Below are 21,829 nucleotides of genomic sequence, written 5' to 3'. Positions count from 1 at the left end.
TCACTCTGGCAAAATGTTTTCCCCAGAAATGGGTGGGTTCTTGAATTGTAAATACAGCCCTATATTTATTGTATTTATGTCTCAGCGTGGTTTGATTTTCAGGGTGTTTTTTTTTTAATTTGGGTTTTTTCCTTGGAGTCTAAGGCAACACTGACCTGCCTGTGTTTTATATCCAAAGTGGCTTTTCAGGCAGGTAAGAGCAGTGTTTTTCCTGCCCTGTGAGGCTTTGTGTGATGTGCACAGGTCGGTGTGGGCTGGGGTGGCACAGCCCTGACACTGAGCACGTGTAGGTGTCCTCTGGTCTCACCAAGCTGGCCCAGTGTCCTGCCTTGTGCCAGTGGCAGGTGCTGCCCTTGTGAAGCAGCACTGCTCTTTTCTCAAATATCCACTCCTGACCACAGAACAAAGGCTTACTAAGAGGAAAACACTCTTGGCATCTCTTTATTCAACCTCGTCCTCGGGTCGAGTTCTTGTCCTTCTCTAGCAAGACCAAGCCCTGTGGAGGTTGAGCAAACCAAGGTCAGGTGTTCCCTCACCCTCCCGAGGGCACAGCCAGCTCCAGGGCTGGAGATCACAGCTTTTCCACCCCAGAGCTGTGTTTGGGGTGTAGAGATCTGCAGTCACACCAGGCTGAGCACAGGAGCTCTGGTTAAACACCAGCAGAGGAGCCCAGCGTGATTCTTGATCTTCTGACATTTCCATTCTGATTTCTGCAGGTGTTTGGAGGTGGCAATGAGCAGCAGCTGCCCCTTGCCCTGCAGGGCTGTCCCTGGCTCTGAGCTCTGTTTAGGTGGCCAGCTTGGCTCTGTGCTCGGCAGGGCTCTGGGGCTCTCTGCTGTCGTTGGCCACCACCATGGCTTCTCCAAAGGTGTCGATGCACTTGCCCACAGCAGCCAGGATGAGCTGGAGCCGCCTGTCCAGGGCCAGGAGGTGTGGCTCGGTGAGCACAGGGGCCAGCGGGTCCTGCAGGAGGGATTCCCTCATCACATCACTGAGCAGGTACTCGGGCTCTGCCAAGAGCTGCAGTCGCAGCAAGGTCGATCTCTTTATTCTGAAAAAAAAAAAAAAAAGAAATCAACAACTTCATGCCTCCCAGCAAGAGCACCTTGACAGCAGGAGGGCAGAGATGGGTGAAGAAATTTAAAGAACTTTGGAATAAAAGTTCTTTAATTTTAACTTTAATTTTGGAGAGTAATGATTTTTTTTTCCAGAAACCCCTACTTCTTCCTTTGTTCTTCCAGAGTATTTGTACTGTAAGTTTCTGTCAGCAGAGAGAAAAACAAGTGAAGCTCTCAGTAGTGAGTGAGTCAGAGATGACCCAGTTCCCCAGGTTCCTGCAGGGTGGTGCCATCTCCCCAAGGATGACATTTATGAGATGGGAGCAGAGGGGGAGGTAAATGAAAAGTCATGAATGAGAAAATATCTTCTGCCAAAACTCTGAGCAAAAATAGGGAATATTTCCTGGAACTGATGTAACTGTGACTTTTCACCTTAAGGAGTACTGAGATTCAAATGTGATTTGCTTTGACAGAAAATGGGATGAAAAGCTGCAGTCTTGGAATTCTTCTGGGCATGAAATAAAGTATTCTGAAATCACTTGTTTAATCCTCAGCAGAAATGTGTTGACTTCAGCATGTATAATACTGAAATGAATCAGTGGCTGTAGTTATTGCCCTTAAAATCTTGGAAACAAAGTGGTCCATGTTTAGGGAACCATTTGGATTTAGCCAAGACAGAATTTTCAGGTGGAAAAAGGCGTAGTCAGATCCATTTTAGGCAGCTCAAGAATTTGTATTTGTAGGCTGTTTTTTACCCAGGACATCCATTGGGAATGTTGATCTGGGTCTCTGCAGCTCCAACAGGCCACGTGCTGTTTGGGAAAGGCTTGTGGCTGTTTCAGGTGCTGAGGACAATCACTAAGCTTGGAAAACACCTTCAGGATCATCAAGTCCAAGTGCTGTCCCAGCACCATCAAACCATGACCCAAGTGCCACATCTGCACATTCCTTGAAGAATTCCAGGGATGGTGACTCCATGATTTCCCTCTGCCAATGTTTTTCAACCCTTTCCAGGAAACATTTTTGCTAATATCCAATCAAAAACTCTAAATCAAGGAGTGCAGCGAGGTGTGCTTGGGCAGTGTGCCTGTAGCGTGAGGGAAGGAGGATGCTGCTGCCACAGGGGCAGGCGTCACCTTCCTGCATTAACATTCCTGACAAACATAAAATAATCGATTGATCAAGTGTAGGGGCTGACAAGGAAGCTTCAAACCCCAGCTGTGAGCTGTGAGCTGCTGCTGCCAGGGAAAGCTGTGCCCAGAGCAGATGTGAATGAGCATCTGTGCTGTCCTTCGAGGCAGGGCTGGCCCAGGAGCTGCTGTGGGTAAACACCAGCTGTGTTTGCTCTGGTCCCAACAGTGCTTGGAGGTGGAGAGAGGGCTGGTGTGACCCGTGGGGAGCAGCTGATCGAGCTGGAACAGTTCCACAACAAACAGGCAGAGCATAGAGAGGCTGGGATGGAAACGCTGCCACTGCTCCTGCCCCACAGGGGCTGTGACCCCCATGGCTGTGCTGAACTGCTCAACATTTCACCCTGAGCCTCCCAGGGACTTCAGCAGCCTGGCTGGGGCTGCTTTCAGGCCTGGCTGTGCCTCCAGGAGGTTTTTGGTGCTTTCAGGACCATCTCATGGCATGGCTCTGTTTGTGCCACTCATCTGGGAGAAGAGCCCTGCAGGATGCAGGGTGGGCTGTGAAAGGCAGCTAAAAGCAGACCCAGGTCTGCTGGGAGCCAGCCTTGGAGCAGAACTCGGCTGGGGAGGAGGTGGATGTGTTAAACAGGGAAGGAAGCAGCCTGCTCTCAGCATCCCTGTGGCTGCAGGAGCTTTCCTGCTCACATGGCTCAGCCTGGTGGCAGAGCAAGGAGGTGACCTGCTGGGCTGAGCCCAGGTTGTTGGCCAGGGCAGGCTGAAATTTGTGCTTACTCAAGTAAAACCTCTTCCCTTCCTTTCTAAGTGGTTTTAGATGCTCTCCCACTCCAAATGGATCGGCTCTTGTGGGAAATGTGGGTTTGTGTGTCTCCCTCAGGCAGCAGGAGTTGTTTTTATGCTCTTTCTGGCCCTAGTTTGCTTATGACAAAGTGTTCAGGTCCTCTCCCCACTGCTTTTTACAATAATTAAATTAAGAGGACTTTCTGAGAGGTGGATCTGGAAGAAAAGGAATGATGTGACCTGTGGATATTACAGTATGCAGGTCAAATTAAGAGGCAGAGTTAATTTCAAACTGCACAAAATTTCAAGAGGAGGATTCCCTGTGAGACTGCAATTAGGAATGAAAAGACTCTCTGAGTGCAAATAACAGCTCTTGAAATTAAAGGTGTGTGGGGAGAGTGCAGTTACCACCCCGAGGGGGAGAAGGAGCAGGCAGAGCAAGGAAAAAGGCTCCACATCTCCTGAAGAGAAACCCTAGGAAAGAGCAGCTGCTTCTGCCTCTTAAATTTAACTTTCAGGTGCTGATTTATGTGAATTAATGAACGTAGGGGGAACATAGGGGTACATTCATGAACTTCTTCTTCCTGCTATGAGAAGAGGAAACTTGATTAAGTGCATCAAAGTTCCACCAGGATTTTGGATGGAGATTTCTGAGGGCACCTCACGTTGATGGGCTGGGAAAGGCTGTCAGAACTTTCTGGAAGGTTTTGATCCATTGGACACTGTCTGCTGGTCTATCTAAGGCTTTTCCATTTGTGATTCCCACTCTCCAGCATCCATCCCACCCCTTGGCTGCGATTAGCAGGGTCCCAAAGGCTGGAGCCAGACCTGGGTGAGCTCCCCAGGGACAGAGGGAACACCGACATTCCTGGGAAGGAAGGGGAGCTGGAACTTACATGCAGCACTGGGAGAGAGGAGCCAGGATGGAGATTTCATCGTGGGAATGCCTCCCAAACCTGGGGGGTGAAGCAGAGTTCAGATCCTGCCCTCTCCTCCTGGCCCCCTCCCCTTCTCCTCCCCATCCCTCACCCTCTGGCATTGTCCAGGTGCAGCAGGAAGCCATCGTCCCCAAACTTGGTGAACATCTCGTAGTGGTGCCGGTCCATGTTCCCTGCAAAAGGGCAGACAGAGTTTCCCTCGCAGGGAATTCCCTAAATTACCCCAAGCTTTCTTTCAGGTCTGCATGGAATGTTTGTTGCCATGCTGGAAGTGCCCAAGGTGCTGCTTTCCCCTTGCTGGGGTGAGCCTGGGGTGAGCCCTGTGCCCCCACACTGGAGGGGCTGTGGGGAGACAGCAGCTCTGAAATGAAGGGAAAGGAAAGGAAAGGAAAGGAAAGGAAAGGAAAGGAAAGGAAAGGAAAGGAAAGGAAAGGAAAGGAAAGGAAAGGAAAGGAAAGGAAAGGAAAGGAAAGGAAAGGAAAGGAAAGGAAAGGAAAGGAAAGGAAAGGAAAGGAAACGAAAGGAAAGGAAAGATAAGATTCTAGGAAGGATTCCAGGATTCCAGGAAGGATTCCAGGATTCCAGGAAGGAAGGGGAATGTCCTTTCCTCTCCATCATTACCTATTAGGAAGTCGAATATGGCCATGTCCACGATGTTGAGCAGCCGGTTGCTGTTGCTGTAGGGGTAGATCTCCCTCACTGTGTTGCAGTAGTGTGGATTCACTTCCCACCTGCAGGAGATGGAGAAGGGAAGGCGCCCTCAGCTGCTTCTGCCATGTCCCAAAATCTCCCCAAAACCCATCTTCCACGTGAAGATGCAGAGCAGGAGGAAATAAATCTCCCCTTGTGCCTGCAGCAGACTGGAATTCAAACACAGCCAACCAATGCCCAGGCTTTAAGGGTTATTACACTAATGATTACACTAATTATGGACTCTGCCTGTTGTCCCTGCAGGTCTGTCCGTGTGTCTGTACCCTGCAGTGCAGACACGGGGGGCAGCCCCATTTCCCCCCATTTTCCCCCATTTCCCCCCGTTTCCCCACTCACTCCTCTTTGCCATCGAAGGAGTAGGAGCGGATCCAGGGGTTGGGGATGGAGAGCCGCGGGGCCAGGTTGAGGGAGGGCAGGAAGGCAGAGAGGGAACCCTCCAGGAGGTGAGGGCTCCCACACACGGCGTACTCCGTCTTGCACATGTACGGGCACTTGGCGAAGAAGCAGACGTTGCTGGCTGGGAGGAGAGCAAAAAAAAACAAAAAAACAAAAAAAAAAAAAAAAGGAGAAAAGGGGATGTGATCTCCAGGAGGATTCAAAGTGGCCTGGGCTGAGCCCTTTGCCATCATGGAACAATGATTATTTCTTGTGGCAGGGATTATAAAGTGAGGGGAACTGATGGGAGGAGTCCCAAGGGGCTGCAGATGAGTGCAGAGCAATTTCAAACCCCTGTGTGATGGCTGTTCCATGGAAATCCATGGGGAATCCAAGGAAAAACAAAGAAAAACCCAAAGCATCCATGGCATGGATGTCAATCTGCCAAATCACACATTTGGATCTTGTGCTAAGGGGAAGGTTAAAGAAAAAAGGCCAAATGAGTAGATCTGTTGAAGTGAATTTGAGTGAACGTTGAGGTGAATTTTTGGTGAATTTTGTCCATTTTTGGGGATAATTTTGAGTTAATTTTGGTAGATGATTCCAGCTGGAGGTTGGGAGAGGGAACCCCTGCTGTAACCTTGCCTTTGTGCACGTTTAACCCAAGAATTTCCTTTCTGCACCACAGCTCAAGTCCTGCAGCCCCTGCCCTTCCTCCCACCATGGAGCACTGCAGGTTCGGGTGAACCCTCGGTCTGAGGGGAATTTTAAGATATTTGTCACCATAATTTGGCTGATCCCAAGCCAAGCCCTCACCCACCTGGTGACACGAAGAAAACACTCTGCAGGACCTCGTTCTTGGTGACCTCCAGGATCTCCTTGGTGACATTGATCAACCTCCCCACGGTGGGTGGCACCCTCCTGAAATCCAGGATCCTGCACACAGGGGACAGGGAGTGCTGCCAGGGGATATTTCTGCCCAGTGAGGTGGCAGGTGCTGTCCTGGCCCCTTCCATCAGTGAACCAGGAGCCTTTGGCTCACTGCACCCAGACTCTTTCCAGCAAAAAGCCACTCTGGGCCAAAGTGTGGCTCCATTTGAATTTTGGTGTTTTAATAGCTGCTGCCTGGAACAAGCTGGATGTTCTCCAGCATTCCTGTCTCTTTCCCTATAGCACTGCCTTGGTTTCTCCCATCCCTGTGCACACAATCAGGGTCCTCCAAGAGCCAAATCAGCCCTTCAGGCCCTTCTGCAATGCTGCTTGGACACGGAGCAAAGATGCTGATGCTGGTCCCCCCTCCTCCAGAGGCACTCATGCCCAGCTAATTCCTCAAAAATACTCTTAAAAACCTCAGGGCCTGGGGCAGGAAAGCATTCCTGGCAGTCAGTGGGAAGCTGCTGCTGGTTGCTGAGTCAGTAACACGGGGTGAACTGGCTAATGCTCTGCTTGGCTCCTTGGGTAATGCCCTCTGCTCCTGGGAATTGGGCACAGAACAGGATTTAGCCTGTTACTTATTGAGCAATGTTTAGAGAGAAAAAAATATTTGCTTTTATCCAGCATCTTTCAGCTCTAAAAACCACAAAGCACTTCACAAAAGCAGTCTGGCCTCATTTTTGTGGTGGTGGAGCTGCAGGGGTGAGGTGGTGGTGGCTGAGTCAAGCAGAGCCACTGTGAGGATGTTGGGGCAGAACTGGGAAGGGAATTCAGCTCCCTTTGTTCTCTTTCTCAGAGTCTGAGCTACAGGACTTAATTTAGTCCTGCTTACCCTATGGAAACTGGAGACCCCCACCCACCCTGACCTTCCCCTGGTGTTCAGTGTTCATCCCACGGAGGAGAGGAAGGCTGCTGCCCTCATCATCTGAGAAGGGTATTTTTGATTTTATTAAACACACACCCTGCTGGGAAAAGGTGCCAGGTTAATTGCTCATTATCTGAGGGCTTAAAACTGCATTGCTGCAGTTTATCAACCCAAAGCACACCTTGATTGCTGATTGAGTGTGTGCCTCCCTCACCAGGAGGGCACCCAGGCCGTGCCCAGAGCTCAGCTCTGCACTGGAATCACAAGAATCACACAAGAATCACAAGGTTGGAAGAGACCTTCAAGATCATCGAGTCCAGCCTGTTTCCTGGCACCTCAACTAACCCATGGCACCGAGTGCCACATCCAGGCTTTTTTTAAACACATCCAGGGATGGTGACTCCACCACCTCCCTGGCCAGACCATTCCAGTACTGGGATGCAGGGCAGGGACAATGTGTGACAGCCAGGTGAGAATTTGACCTGTTCCAACCTGGACTTCACCTGTTCCCATGCAGTGGCCAAGGCAGAGCTGACTCTGGGGTGCCAGCTGAGATCCAGGGCCACTCCTTCCCTGGATGACCCCTCAGCTCCTGAGGCTGCTGCAGAGCAATCCCTTCTCTGAGCTCTGCAGGGCTCTGCTGGCTTTTCCCAAAGCTCTCGTGGGCAGAGGAGCAGGCAGGGGCTGGGCCAGGCCCTACCTGTCCAGGTGGAAAGCAGCGATCTCCGCGTTGTGCCGCTGGAAATCCACGAAGTAGAAAAAATCCTCGGGAGTCTCCTCCTCGCGTTTCTGCCTGGGAGAAACAGGGGGTGAGCCTAACCAGGCTGCTGGGCAGCCTGACACCGAGTGCTGGCACAAGGACAGTGCACCAGGGACAGCCCTGGAGTGGTGGCCACGGCAGGGACAAGGTCAGACCCACAGGGCTCCGTGCCAGGCTGAAGCCATCGCCGTGCCAGGGAGCAGCACCTGCACCCTGCTGCTGCCAGGTGCCTGAGGGAGGCACAAGAGCTCACTGGGGCTTTAAATCTGCTTGAGCAGGAGTTTAGAACCCACTTAGGACAAAGTTCCAGGTGGGTGTTTGTCACATCCCCCTGCAGGCAGAGGAGAGTTCAGGTCTGATGCTCTCCTATCCCTGAGGTGGGGACTCCATTTAATTCAATTTTCTGGCTGTCACACAGTGCCCCAGTATGTGCAGCACAGGAATTTGGTGCTCAGCCTCCCAGGCAGCTGCAGGACACAGGAAAGCCCTCCTGGCTCAGCAGGGCATGGATGCTTTCCTTCCCTTCCAGGACCTGATGGACACTGGGCAGAGGTTGATGGAAGCCCATGGGAGAGGAGCTGGCTGCTTTTTGGGTGAGGATATTGTCGCAGTCCTTGTGCTGCTCTGCTCACACATGGACAGTTAAAGTGAGAGGGAATAGATGTGAGGAGTCCCTAGGGGCTGCAAATAAGTGCAGAATCAATTTAAATCCCCTGTGTGATGGCTGTTTCTTGGGAACACTCTGGAGAATCCAAGGAAAAACAAAGTAAACCCCAAAGTCTGCTGGGGAAGAGGGGGCAATGAGCAGAGATCCCAGGAGAACAAGTGTCCCAAGAGAAGAGGCAATGAGCAGTCCCTCATGGCAGAGATCCCAGGAGAACAAGTGTCCCAAGGTCCTTCTCCACCTGGCACCCACGAACTGAGAAATTTCCAACACCAGCAGCAGTGTGGGCACGCTGGTGTTTATCCACGTGTGCTCCTGGGGTGGTGTGAGCAGCCAAGAATAATGAAAAATAATGGAACCTTTTCAGCTGCCCAGGTATCTGAGGGCAGGACAGGGGAGGTGTGGCAGTGGGGTGGCAGTGGGGCGGCTGTGGGGTGGCAGTGGGGTGGCTCTGGGGTGGCTGTCTGTGCCAAGGAAGGGCACAGCCCTCCCTGCCCCTGCTTAGGGGGGCTCTGCCGGCCTTACCTCATGGGCTTGAACATGGCTTTCCCAAAATCCTGGAACCTGAGGACCAGCTTCAGGTGCACACCGCTGGGCTTCACGACTTGGGGAGGAAAGGGGGTGTTAACTCTGGGAAATGGGATGTTAACCCCTGGGAAATGGGTGTTAACTCTGGGAAATGGGTGTTAACCCCTGGGAAAGGGGGTGATAACTGTCTGGAATCACCCCAGTTACACACCCCAGCACAGCCTGGCTTTCCAACCCCATGAGTGCATCCCATCACTTCTCCCAGCTACGCTCCCCTCTCTCTTTCCATTTATTTTCCTTCTCTTCTTTGTGCCACAGAGAAGATTTCCCTTCAGCCCCTCTCCCAGGAGCCCTCTGTTACACCCCCTTGGGGACTGCTGCTCATGGAAGTGCTGGAATTATCACCCCTGGGTGTTAAAAAAAATGCATGGATATGACCCTTGGGTTGGACTCCATCACTTTAGAGGACTTTTCCAGCTGAAATGATTTCCTGCTCTATGATCCCAGTCTCTTCTGGGGTGGTGGGGGTTAATGGGAGGGAGGAGAGCCTGGCTTGGCATTTCCCTGGCTGAGGTGAGGATGGAGGAGTTGGGGACTGGGGCCAGCCCAGGTGAGGGCAGGTGGGGACTCCAAGTGCCACACTCACTCTGGCTGCAGTCACAGGCTCCCAGCAGCGCCTTCTCATCCTGGCTGTAGTCTGCAAGGGCAGGAGGAGCAGTGAGACCCCACCAGGCTCCATCTCCTGCTGCTGACCCCCCTCCCAGGCTGCAGGAAGGGAGGAGCGGAGCCTTGCATCCCCAAACCCATCTCATTATCCCATTATCCCATCCTCCCATCCCATTCCCCATTCCCATTCCCATTCCTATTCCAATTCCATTATCCCATTCCCATCCCCATCCCCATCCCCATCCCCATTCCCATTCCCCATTCCCCATTCCATTCCAATTCCCATCCCATCCCCATTCCCATTCCCCATTCCCATTCCCCATTCCCCATTCCCCATTCCCATTCCCATCCCCATCCCCATTCCCATCCCCATTCCCATTCCCCATTCCCCATTCCCCATTCCCCATTCCCCATTCCCCATTCCCATTCCCATTCCCATTCCCATCCCATCCCCATTCCCATTCCCCATTCCCCATTCCCTATTCCCATTTCCCATTCCCATTCCCATTCCCATTCCCCATTCCCCATTCCCCATTCCCATTCCCATCCCCATCCCCATTCCCATCCCCATTCCCATTCCCCATTCCCCATTCCCCATTCCCCATTCCCATTCCCATTCCCATTCCCATCCCCATCCCATTCCCATTATCCCATTCCCATTATCCCATTCCCATTATCCCATTCCCTGCCGCGGGAGGTCTCACCGGCGCTGATGGTGGGCAGTTCCCGCATGTCCCGGAGCAGGCGGGTGACGGTGGGGCTGGAGCGGGGGTAGAGCCCATCCCGGCTGATTCCCAGCTGGAACTGGAGCCAGCTGGCCTCGGGCCGCAGCGGCAGTGGTGCCGCAGGGGAGGTGAGGTTCAGCTCCTCCCGGTACAGCTTGTGTCTCCTGGAAGGGAGAGGTGCTGGGGGTGAGGATGAGCCTCCTCCCTTGAAAACCTCCTTTCTCCCAGCCTGGAGTCTGCTGGGCAGTGGGGAGGGTGCCAAGAGCAGAGCACGGGGTGGATAAAGGGAAACTGAGGCAGGGGGAAATGGCTGAGATGGTCAGAGCCTCTGGTCATCTCTGAGAGAGTTTTTCCCTGCAGCTGGAGGTCCTAGGAAAGGGAAAAAAAATCACTAAAAGCTACAAATTGCCTCTGTGGCCAAATTCACAGTGAGCAGGGATGCCGTGAGGTCATCTGGCAGCATCCTGCCCATGATCTCTAAAAATCAACGTTCAGTCCCATCCTTTTTTTTGGTAGCTGGAGCTGCAGGAGCCTCCCAAGTTCAGTAATAACCCAAAACCATCTCTGCACTCCATCAGCATTTTCCTTCACCTCGAGACCCCCAAGGCTGGGACTGTGGAATTGAAAGGTCACTTATTCCAGCCAGCAGAGGACAGAGCTTTAGTTTCTCATTAACATCGTCCAGCCCACGTATGGAGCAGCCAGTCCTGATAAAGGGAAAATAAAGTTCAGTTTACACTGGAAGTGCCAGGATCCATCCATGAAAGCAAACAGGAGCTGGGGGCTGATAAGGAGGAGGGAGGGCATTAACTGGGGCTGGGATGGAGTGGCTGGAGAGGGGGAAGAGCCAGACCCCATCCAGAGCCTGAGCAAGTGAGTGCTGGCCATGCACAGAGGCATTTATCAGCCAAGGAACGGCACTGGAGGCAGGAAAGGACCCCTGGGTGGTGGTGCATTTTCTATTTCCCTGCTCATCCCAGCAGCTGGGGTTAGGTTGGAATTTTTCCATCACCCTTCTCCATCCAATCTGGCTGCGAGCAGGGCATGAACCCTCCCAGAGTGTTCCAGCGGTATCCTGGGAGACATCTAGGAACTGGAGAGACAGGTTGGATGTGCAGCTCACAGGAGCCTGTTCCCTCTCCCAGTTTGTTTGTCTTTCCACTGGACTGGGTCAGCCACAGTGTGAAGTCCACGTGTGCATGGTCAGAGGAGCATTTCCCTCCCAGACCAGCTCTTTGCTCAGCCTGCCTGCAAAGGAGGCAGAAAATTCCCTGTGCACAAGGATGTGGCCCTGGAATGCCCTCAGCTCCAGCAGAAGTGCCTTGACCCCCAGCCTGCTGCCCTGCACCAGGTTTCCCATGGATTATTAAGGCACAACCTTAACCCTGCCACAGCCAGGGACAATAAAACCCCAGCTCAATGGACAGGAATGACTCAGGATTTTTTCCCTAGAGAAGCTGCCCAAATATTTTACCATATTTGCTCTCCTGCCTGCCATACACACAGGCTGTTCCCCCGGGGTGGCAGCGAGCAAGGGATTACTGAGGGGGAAAAAAATGCAATGGTTATGCAAGGGGAGGCAGAGCCCAGCCCTGCATCCACATGGTCCCTGCCCAGGCTGAGCCAGTCCCTTCCCAGCCCTTCAACCCAAAATACAGCTTTCTCTGCCTCCCTGCCTCCTTCAGGATTCCTGAAATATTTCCCTGGAAAAAACCAGATCTCTGCAAAAGGCATAATGATATAAAAACAGGGTTCATTTCTAGCCGGCTATAAATAGCTCTGGGGTTGCCCTGGCTTTCAGCTCTCTGCTGGGCTGGGAGGGAGGCACAGCGTGGGGTGACACTGCTCAGGCCACCAGCATCCAGGGTTTGGGGTTTTGAAACTGCTCCTTCATGGATAAAAATAAGCTCTGGAGTTTTTAAGGGATTTTTTTTTTCGGTTTTTGAAGAGGTGTGGATATTTTGGATTTTTTTTTTTTCTGTTTCCTTCCTGCATCCCCATCAGTCTCTCCAGCTGGTTCTGCATCCTGCAATCAAGCTGCTGGTCCTTGAAGAGCTGGGAGCAGACAGGGATGGGCAGCAGGCAGTTTGCAGGGAGCAGCGTGGAGGAGGACACGCTCTGGCTTGGGTATCCCAACAGGACGTGTCCTGGGGCCGCTCCAGCTGGCAGAGTCCTGTCCAGCTGATGTCCATCTGGCTGCAGAAATGAAGGCAGACACGCTGTGCTGGAGGAACGGGGTTAAACTGCAGCTTGTTCCACTCAAGAGGAGAGTCCTGCTGCTCCCAAAGCTGCTCTGCCAACAGTCACATCCACAGCTGATGGAGAAACGTGCTGTCATCCTGTCGTGCTGAGGAGAGGATGCCCATGGACGCTCAGCCCTGAGCCTCTGCTGCCTGATCCCTGGATGTGGAGCTGCCGTGGACGTTTTGCTCTTCAGTCCTCGACAGCAGCAGCAGCTTTGTTGGACCCACGCAGTGGGAGAGAAAGCCATGGATTCCTGAGTCCCACGAGGACCCTGCCCTGCCACCTCAGAGAGGACACGGGCTCTGCAGTGCTCCTGGTGAGGCAGAAACTCCTCCGTGCCCAAGGAAAATTAACAATCTTATAAAATCCACCAGCTCTGGCAAGTGCCACCTGATTATACATTCAATTTGCAGCACTGGTGGTTGCTGGCAGGTTTTTGCAGGAGCAGTTCTGTCACCTCAGCCTGTGCTCTCTGGAGGTTTCATCCACTTATGAGCATCATATATTTTATTTCAGAGAGACTGAGGAATAATCAATACTCTGCCTTCCTTTCCTTCCTGGAGGTGCAAAGCGAAGTCAATCAAGGACAAATGGAATGACTGTGTTCCTCCCGGCCAAACCACAGCCAAACTTTGGAACAGAAGGCAAAGTGTAGCCATGGCTTCATCATAAATTCCATATTTTATCAGCGTGGTGAATAAAACTGGGGAGTGCAGACCTCTCACTGTCCTGCAAGTGAGGCTGCAGCAAGTGCTCAGGGCTTCTGATGGTGCCATCAAGCTGTGAACTGCTTTGGTTCAAATCCCCCATTCCCACTGGGATTTTGATTGGGAAACATCCACCTTGGTACCCAAATCCCGATGTGTTCAGAAGGCAGTGCTCAGCTATCCGAATATGCACCCAAAGCGGGTCTGTGGCACAGCCAGGGATACTCAAACCCACCATCCATGGATTGCAATGCTGTGACAAAGGATTCAACATCCAGACTGACTGGAGCAAGAGAAGAGCCTCTCAGGGGTGACCCTGGCTGAGCACAGAGGTGGTTCCAGACCCTGGTGCTGCTCCATGAAAGCCATTCTCTGTTCTTTCCATTATTGCTTCCCATCATTTCCTCCAGCAAATCCCACAAGGAACCAGCACTGGGTGAGTCCCGCTGACACAGGAGGAGCAGGTGTGGAAGTGGAGAGAGAAGGAGCTTGGGAATGCAGCTCAGCAAACAGCACACAGGTGATGGGAGGAGTGGGGGCTCTCCAACGCTGGAAACCAAACGTGGGCAATGGGGAAGTGCCAGGACTGGGATCCCTGGTCCCCAGGACATGCTGTCACCCCCTTGCAGGTGTCCTGTTCCACAGAGGGGACAGTGGTGATGCCATGAGCTCAGCACGCCGGGAGTTCCACGCTCTGTTGTATCCAAGTTTGTGCATGAATGGAAAAGTGCTTGGGGTGCAGGCAGCAGCTGTGGGGGTGCACTCACAGAAAGTGCCTGGGAATGGGGGTGCTCTAGAGATCCCCAATGCATGGGGAGTCCGAAAAAGGGGTGCCCAGGCGATGCCAGGGAGGAGGGTGACCATGCAGGGAGTGCCCAGGAGATGCCAGAAAAATGCGTCCCCATGCAAGGGGCGCCCAGGAAAGGGATGCCCATGCAGGGGTGCTCAGAAGGCACCCGGGAAGTGGGTTACCAGGAGATGCCAGTGCAGTGGGTGCTCAAGGAAGGGGTGCCCAGGAGATGCCCAGGAAGCGAGGGATCATGCAAAGGGTGCCCGGTAGAAGGGTGCCCAGAAGCTGCCCGCACAGAGATTGTCCGGGAAAGGAGTGTCCAGGAGATGTCCAGGAAAAGGATGCCCAGAAGATACCTTGGAAGGGGGTGCCCGGGAAGGAGGTGCTCAGGGGGATACCTGGAAGGGGGTGCCCGGGAAGGAGGTGCTCAGGGGGATACCTGGAAGGGAGCTCCAGCAGCTACTGGTGCACGGACTGCTCAAGGAAGAGACACCCAGGAAACAACCAGGAAAGGGATGCCAGGGGGAGGGAGGCGCGCAGGAGATGCCCAGCCAGGGCCGTCCAGGCGGTGCGGGGGTGCCCGGGATGTGCCCGAGCGGGGGATGCGCGGTGCGGAGCGCGGCGCCGCGGGACGCACCTGTTCCATCGAGCCGCCTTCCGCCGGTAGTAGCGCAGGGCTTCGCGGGCGCCCAGCAGCGGCTCGGCGGGGCCCGGCGGGGCGGTGCGGTACAGCGGGTGGGCGAAGAGGCGGCGCAGCGCGGGGGCGGCGCGGGGGGCGCGGGAGGGCGGCGGGCGCGGCGCGGGGGGCGCGGGGCAGGGGCAGCCCGGGGAGATCCTGCCCAGCTCCAGCTCCCGCCGAGCCCGCGGCCACAGGTGGAAGTAGAGGTCGGCGGCCAGCAGAGCCCCGAGCAGCAGCAGCACGGCCGGGCGGTCCCGCCGCGGGCCCGGCATGGTCGGTGCGGGGATGGGGACGCGGGGATGGGGACGCGGGGACGGGGACAGCGGCGGGCGCGCCGCCGGCGGCTCCCGGGGCAGAGCGCACGGGGGAGCTCGAGCGGCGGAGCCGGGGGGTGCGGGCACCTCGGGGCGGGGACCGGGCAGGGCGCTCGGGGCCCGGGGCGGGGGAGCGGGGCTGGGGGGACGGCAGCGTGCGTGGCAGCCTGTCCCGGACAGCGCCCCGGTGCCGGTGTCGGTGCCGGTTCGGTGTCAGTGCCCCGGTGCCGATGTCAGTGCCGGTGCCGGTGTCGGTGCCGATGTCAGTGGCGGTGCCAGTGCCAGTGTCGGTACCGGTGTCGGCTCTGCCGCCCGCCCCCCGAGCACCGCCCGCTCGCCCAGCGCAGCCCCCGCGCAGGTGGCGAGTACCCCGCCCGCCCTCCTCGCCGGCTCCTTCGGGGTTTTAGTCCCTTCTCCCGAAGGTGGAAAGTCGGCCCGTCGAGCTGAGCAGGAGCTGGGGCGTGCTGTGTGTTGTGGGGAGAGGATGGGGTGCTAGGGGGCTGTATGGGAATGGGGAGAGGGTGCTGGAAGCCCTCTGGGGCTCTGTGCCCCCACAGCTGGGCTTGCAGCCCCTCCGCGCTGCTCGCTGGCAGACACCGCTTCTATTTTCTTAATTCTTAAAAAAAACTCTATAGTTGAGGGAACTTCTCCCTGCAGTTCGCTGGGCCGTGGGGATGTGCTGGGGCTGGGACCCACCGAGCTCATCCTGGGGCGAGCGGGGCGAGCAGCCCAGCGAGGTTGGAGAGCAGCGGGCCAAGGGAGGGGAGCGGAGCAGAAACTGGCTGAGCACTGGGGGAGCGTGACCAGACTGGCCTGGCTCCGGCACCGTGCTGAAGGGAGAACAGAAAATAAACTACAGAAAGAATGGAAAGAAAATGGAAAGTCGGTGATGTTTTCAGCTGGCTGGAGCAGGGCTCGGTTCTGTGCGCAGCGCGGCGAGGGGAGGATCTGGAATGGGGGGGATTGGACTGAGCAAAACGGCATCGCAGGGATGCTGCCCGAGCATCGCCCTCAGCTCCCAGATGCTCCTCGGATCCACAACAGGAGAGAAAAGCCCCTGGGCCGGGCTGTGGCTGCAGGGACCCGGGGCACACCTCTCATCTCGGTCCTCTGATATTTGGAAGACGGTTCTTACTTCTCCTTTTGAAATGCATTTTCAAAATTGTTCAGTCTTTTGATATTTAAAGAGTTTGGGTTTCAGGCTTAGGGGTTTTTGCTCTGAACTTCTTTTTTTTTCTGTAATACCAAATTTTAAATGTTTTCCACAGAAGATTTATGAGCACAAACATTAGCTGGTGCTGCTGAGGTAAGCAAGGATCAGTGGGAGGAAAGGATGTGCTCCCCACACTGCTTGGCTTTTGGGGACAGCAAAATTGGTAAAATGATTGCACTTGGATCCCTTTAAGCTCTAGACAAGACACGAGGTGCCAAGAGGGGAAATTTCGGGGCGCTGACAATACTGGAAGGGCTTGAGGGGCGTGGGGCGAGCAGGGGCTCTGCTTGGAGGGGCTGGGCTGGGGTCTGCAGGATGGGAAGCCACAGAGCTGATCCTTCTCAGGAGGAGAGAAGGAGCTTTCAGGACACGAAATTGGATGTAAACAGGAGGAAATGAGTGCCAGCTCGCTGGTCAGGTGGCTTAGGGAGAGCAAAGGGGGGTGTGCTGCAGCTGCACACTGTGCCTGGGGACACCTCAGCCCCTCCAAGGCCAGGTGACCTGGCAGCTCCCCAAACAGTGACATCATAAACCCACAACAACCTGGGACTAACAATAGGATTCTTTTTTCTTTTTCTTTTTTTTTTTTTTTTTAACTTATTTTTAAAAAGATTGCCCAGATGAAGTTAAACCCCAGAATTCAGCAGACCCGGATGAATCCCCGGGAACAAACCCTGCTCCGTGGCTGCCAGCTCCTTGGACACTCCTGGAATCACTTCAAACTCAAAGAGAAACTTTTGACAAACACTCCCTCAAAAACTGGCTGATACTTGCTTGGCCTCTAATCCTTGCTGAGCTGTTTCCCCGTTGCTAATCTCTCCCAGGAACCATTAATAAATCTTTGCTGGTTTGCAACGCTAATTCTGGACAAAGGCACCAGGAACCAGCAGTGCCTGGGCCTGTGTCCCTGTTGTTTGCATGCTCTGCAGGAAGATTGTTTGGCTTTTAATGAAGTTAATTAAAAAGAAACAAAAAAATAATAAATCAATCCCATTAATCTGTAATAAATTGAAGTGCTCCAATCCTTCCCAAAGCAGTTGGGACTGCCAGCTCCCAACAGGCTGCAATGCAAAATCACTGTTATTATTATTTAGAACAACTCCATAGTGCCACAGTGATACTTCCCTGCTCATCCATGGCTTGGATTTCCTTGGAGCAGAGGAATCCTGCTGGACCTTGTCCCACACACATCCCTGGGCATCTCCTCGTGCTCTGCATTCTTGGTTTTGGCTCTTCCTGCCCATCCAGAGTCCCTGGGCTCCAGGTGAGCATCACTTCCCACCCCAGGGCTCAGCAGAACTCATCCCAGCCTGCTGGAAGGGATGGATGTGTTCCTAAAATTAACCTGGAAACACTATTTTGATAGGCCACTGACAGCTCCAGCAGAACCAAATTACCATTTGGAATTACCAGGAGATAATTGGCCTCATTTACTATTTAAAGATGGGGGAAAAAAGCTCCTTCTTCCAGACAACTGCAGTGGAGAAATGTTCAGGCATAGATGATGTCCCAAAACATATCATTAAAGCTTTAAATAAATGTATGATGACATCTCAGAGTAAGAAATACTTCCTTTGTATTTCAGATAGAAGCCAGCCAGGTCCTTTTCAAAGTCATTTTTTAATAAACAAAGGATATTCTTCTTGTTTTTCCAGACACGCAACTTACAATATTTGGAGTAGTAAGTATGTAATTTAAATTCTTTCTCACATTATGGATTTAAAACCCATCTTCCTTACAGATGCCTTTTTCTTGCCAAAAAGTGAATGCCTCTGTCTGCTGCTTTTTGTCTTTTTAACTTGAAATGCTGCAGAGCTGCCCTGGTCCCACCCTGCAGATTGTAATGTTTGCAAAAGGGAGGAGATGAGAATTATCCCTTTCTCACTGCCGTTAATTACGAGGATTAAACACCAAGGCAGCTACACAACATCACAAAGGGAAGTAAAATATGAGTTGGAGGAGCCAAGTTCTGCACTTGCTGCTTCACTGACAGGAGCACAGGCGTGCCAGGAGCAAATCCTGCAGCTCTGTCCTGTTCCTGCTGCATCTGGGATCCAGAGCAGCAGGTGCAGGCTCTGCCTGAATGGTGATGGTGGTGATGGTGATGATGATGATGATGGTAGTGATGGTGATGATAGTGATGGTGATAGTGGTGATGGTGGTGGCCATAGTAGTGATAGTGATGGTGATAATGGTGGTGATGGTGATGATGGTGATGATGATGGTGGTGGTGATGTTGGTAGTGATGATGGTGATGATGATGGTGGTTGTTTTGGTTGTCATTGTGGTGCCCAAAGAGCATCTCCCACCCTGGGCACAGCCTCATGCCAGGGCTGGGGGTGGTTTCTCAGGAAGGTGGCACCTCTCACAGGGGGATTCCCTCTGCCTGAACCCCCAGGCTGGGGCTTTCCCACCCCAGCACGGTGTGAGATCCCTTCCCAGTCTCTGCTGGTTGCTCTGGGCTGTCTCATGCTCTGTCTCAGCTTGTAATTAAAAATGAAATATTTGGGCCAAGTGCTTAAATGAAGAACACATTTTTGATAGCTAACAGTGCTGAGGAGAACCCTGGAGACCCTGACAGGGCAATTAGTGCCTCTCCACTCACATGGGAGAGGAGTCTGGAGAAAAGAAGCGTGTTTGTTCACTCCAGAGGGTTTTTTGTACAAAAATGCAATTATAGGGTATAAAAGGAAATGTTTAGAAACGCACAAAGAGGGAATGAGTCAGGAGCCTCCTTCAGCCCGGGACAGGGAAGGCAGAAGGGAAGAGGTGCTCCAGGAATGACACCTCTAACACTTCCCCATCCCTGGCAGCAGCTCCCAGTGGTTTCATTTCCCTCCTCCCATCTACCTCTCCTGGCTGCTGTTCCAGGCTCATCCCTTGGCCTCAGCGAGCTCCCAGCTGCTCAGGGCTCGGGAATCTGGGTGGATCCTCTCCCTCTTGGCAATGAACTTGCACAGCTAAGCACAAACAGGAGGAAAGCACCTTCATGGTCCAAGCTCTTGTGTGCTGAGGTCTCCAGCACAGCTTTGCTTTCCCCCTCCCTCTGTCCCTCTGAGCATCTCTGGAGCTGGCTTAGAGCAAAATCCTGGGGAGCTGTGGCAGCTTTCCATGGTCAATCCCAGCCCCAAACCATCCTCTTCCAGGAGGGTGGGAGGAGTCCTGAACCCTTGTGTGGTGTGAGACGGCTCTGCCACTCTCCCAGCGCTCCTGTCCAAAACCCAACGGAGGGACACCAGCCCTGGGAGCCTGGAGAAGCTCTGTGCAGGCCGAGCTGGTGGAGAAGGGTGACCTGCGTGTCCCTGAAGAGCTGGGATGACACAGAGCCCAGCTGACACAGGGCTGTTTGTCTTGGACACGCTGGGATTGACCGGAAAATGGCGCCGACCTCTTGAGCAACACCGGGGGATTTTGGCCGGCCGGGCAGGGGCTCAGCCTGGGCTGAGTTTATAGGGTCTGAGTGCCAAGATAGCAAAAACAAAACAATCCCTGTCCAATGGACTGGCTGGAGCCACCCCTGCCACGGAGACAGCCCGCTGGTGTCATTAAAGGTTAAATTAAGGCAAATCACATTCCTCAATGCAAACGACGCCGGGCTGTGCGCACGCGTTATTTAATGAGTATTTGGTTTGTGGAATTACTTTTATTGGTAGTTAACTGTGTAGTGGTCTCCGTGGGACATCTGGTGCACGGTTTGAAAGGAATATTCCTCAACCCTTGCTGAGTGAAATTGTTTTTGTAGACAAGTGGAGGCTTTGGGGCCATTAAGAAGATAAAACACAGATTGTTTGCAGAGGGTTTTTATTTTATTTTAATGGCTTTCGAAGAGAGGAGCTTTTATTATTTTATTTGTCTATTGTTAGCAGGCAGAAGGGCTGGGAAGAGGCACAGATGTTCCCTTTGCTGTTGGCTGGGCCAGGCCCCAAACCCAGGGCAGAGGGTTTGAACCTCTCTCCGAAGCTGCTGTAACATTTTCCAAATCTTGAAACAGCTCCTCAGTTTCTCAGTAAAACCACTGAGGGCTGGGGTGGGGACTCCCTGTGTAACAATTTAAAAGCTGTACAGTGGATGAGACAAGGATTGTGTGCGAACCAGAGAAAATGAAGGGCTTTGTGCTTCCTTCCAGTGATGGGAAGATCACAGATGGATCCCAAACTTCCAGCTCTCAGCCCAGCACCAGTTCATCCAGACCACATAAGAAAACAGCCACTGTCCAGTTTTGGGGCATGGTAGGCTGTGATGGATGTTGGGACACCTTTGTCCTCAAAAGCAAATCTTCTAAAGAAAAGAGCAGCATTAATTCCCAGTAGCTAATGATCTGCCTCAGGAATTACTTGAACATCGTGTCCCTCAATGGTGGAGGCTGCCTGACTCCTCAGTGTCTGCAGGAACACTGATTTCAATTATTCACAGGAAATTCTACAATCCTGGGTGCTGTTTGCTCTTCTTGTCCCAGGGAAATCCACAGGCACAGCCAGGCTGGGAAATGAGGGTTTTAGTGGGAAGACAAAGTGGAGCTGCTAAAGGAGGTAGGGATGTGCCAAGAGGTCAGTTATGGGATGAAGGAGAAAACATCTTCCTCTTCCTCCTCTTCACCTTTCCCTTTCCCTTTCCCATTCCCTTTCCCTTTCCCTTTCCCTTTCCCTTTCCCTTTCCCTTTTCTCTTCCTCTTCCCCTTCTTCCTCCTCCTCCCTCTTTGCTGTTTTATTCCAGCTCCTCCCTACACCTTGATTTTTGGGAAATGCCCTCATGTATCAGAACTGCCAGGGGAAGAAAAGGAAAGGGAGTGAACGTGTCAATCCCAAATTGTGTTTTCAGTGTTTGTTGTACTGAGGGGAGGGGGGAAAGCCCTTTCATCCTCAATCCAGAGTGGAAATTGTTAATTAACAAGCACAAATAAATTGTGATGGTCAAAAGCAAACTCCAGAGGGGTCAGATGTGTGAGAGCACAGCCAGTGGGGAAGATCCTTCCACTTCCCAGGCACCTTTATGGATACCACTGCCCTGCTCAGCTTTTCCAGAGGTTGTTTTTAGTGTTTGTTTTTCCCTTTCCTGCCCATATTAATCTCTGCTGTCACCAGGGTCATTTTAACCTTGGCTCTGTGCTGGCCACAGAACTGGTGGCAATAGCTCTTCTAGGGGGGGTGTCTCTGTGGACACAGGATTGGGTAATAAAAGCAACGATTTTGGAACACAGTGCTCATGTAGGGATTTGTCCCATGGCTTATTCTGCAATAAATGTGGCATAAATTAAGTAAGAAAGCAACAACAACAGAAAAAGGAGGAGCTGGGAAGGATTTGGAGAGAGCAACAGCTCCAGTCCTAAGGGTGCCAGGCTGGTTGTGGCTGCAGGATGGGGGTGATGACACCCAAACTGATCTCCTGCCACCTCCTCTGCTTTTCTGACCACCACACTATTTAAACCTTAACTGCTCATCAGCTTTGCTTCCTGTTTTCTCACTTCATTGGAAAGCAACACCAATGTTGAGGTTTTTTTTAAACCAGTAGAACATAAACCAAGGAGAATCCGTGAATCCCTTGCAGTAACAGAATTCCTGCTGAGCCTGGGACTGTTCTCTATCTGTTTTCAGCACAATCGTGTGTCCAGATCAAATTTAAATGGAATTATGGTGTTGGGACCACCAACAATTTGTAGGTTCAAATATCTCTGTGTAAAATTTCCCCAGCATTTTAAACATGAATTCTTGTGCCAGAGCACTGATCTTGGACT

The 21,829-nt window shown here is 52.8% G+C and overlaps 1 protein-coding gene and 1 long non-coding RNA gene across 2 annotated transcripts; one reads left to right on the top strand and one right to left on the bottom strand.

Annotated features, from left to right (window-relative positions):
• Window positions 1-424: 424 nt before the first annotated feature.
• FAM20A (FAM20A golgi associated secretory pathway pseudokinase) lies at window positions 425-14,843 on the bottom strand. Its single transcript, XM_014882692.2, has 11 exons — window positions 14,530-14,843; window positions 10,131-10,315; window positions 9,407-9,457; window positions 8,758-8,836; window positions 7,509-7,601; window positions 5,831-5,946; window positions 4,972-5,152; window positions 4,546-4,655; window positions 4,016-4,097; window positions 3,883-3,942; window positions 425-1,051 (listed from the first exon to the last, which is right to left on the bottom strand). Exons 1-11 carry the CDS (start codon window positions 14,841-14,843, stop codon window positions 787-789), a joined length of 1,536 nt encoding a protein of 511 aa, XP_014738178.2. The 3' UTR covers window positions 425-786.
• A 305-nt stretch (window positions 14,844-15,148) lies between these two features.
• On the top strand, window positions 15,149-17,649 carry LOC148221546 (uncharacterized). Its single transcript, XR_015807827.1, has 2 exons — window positions 15,149-17,362; window positions 17,465-17,649. It is a non-coding gene; the product is annotated as an uncharacterized LOC148221546 (long non-coding RNA).
• Window positions 17,650-21,829: the final 4,180 nt, after the last annotated feature.

Source organism: Sturnus vulgaris, chromosome 20, assembly GCF_052056855.1.
Source record: "Sturnus vulgaris isolate bStuVul1 chromosome 20, bStuVul1.hap1, whole genome shotgun sequence".
NCBI lineage: Eukaryota > Metazoa > Chordata > Aves > Passeriformes > Sturnidae > Sturnus > Sturnus vulgaris.
Note: the sequence above shows the minus strand (reverse complement) of the source record. Positions and strands in the feature narration are given on the sequence as shown.

What these genes read in the sequence shown, in the direction of transcription:
- FAM20A (XM_014882692.2), bottom strand. Translation starts at nt 14,843, where the DNA reads ATGCCGGGCCCGCGGCGGGACCGCCCGGCCGTGCTGCTGCTGCTCGGG. An exon ending in CATATTCGACTTCCTAATAG is followed by an intron (nt 4,098 to 4,545) that starts GTAATGATGGAG and finishes GCCCTTTTGCAG; the next exon opens with GGAACATGGACCGGCACCAC. An exon ending in CCTCTCTCCCAGTGCTGCAT is followed by an intron (nt 1,052 to 3,882) that starts GTAAGTTCCAGC and finishes TTTTTTTTTCAG; the next exon opens with AATAAAGAGATCGACCTTGC.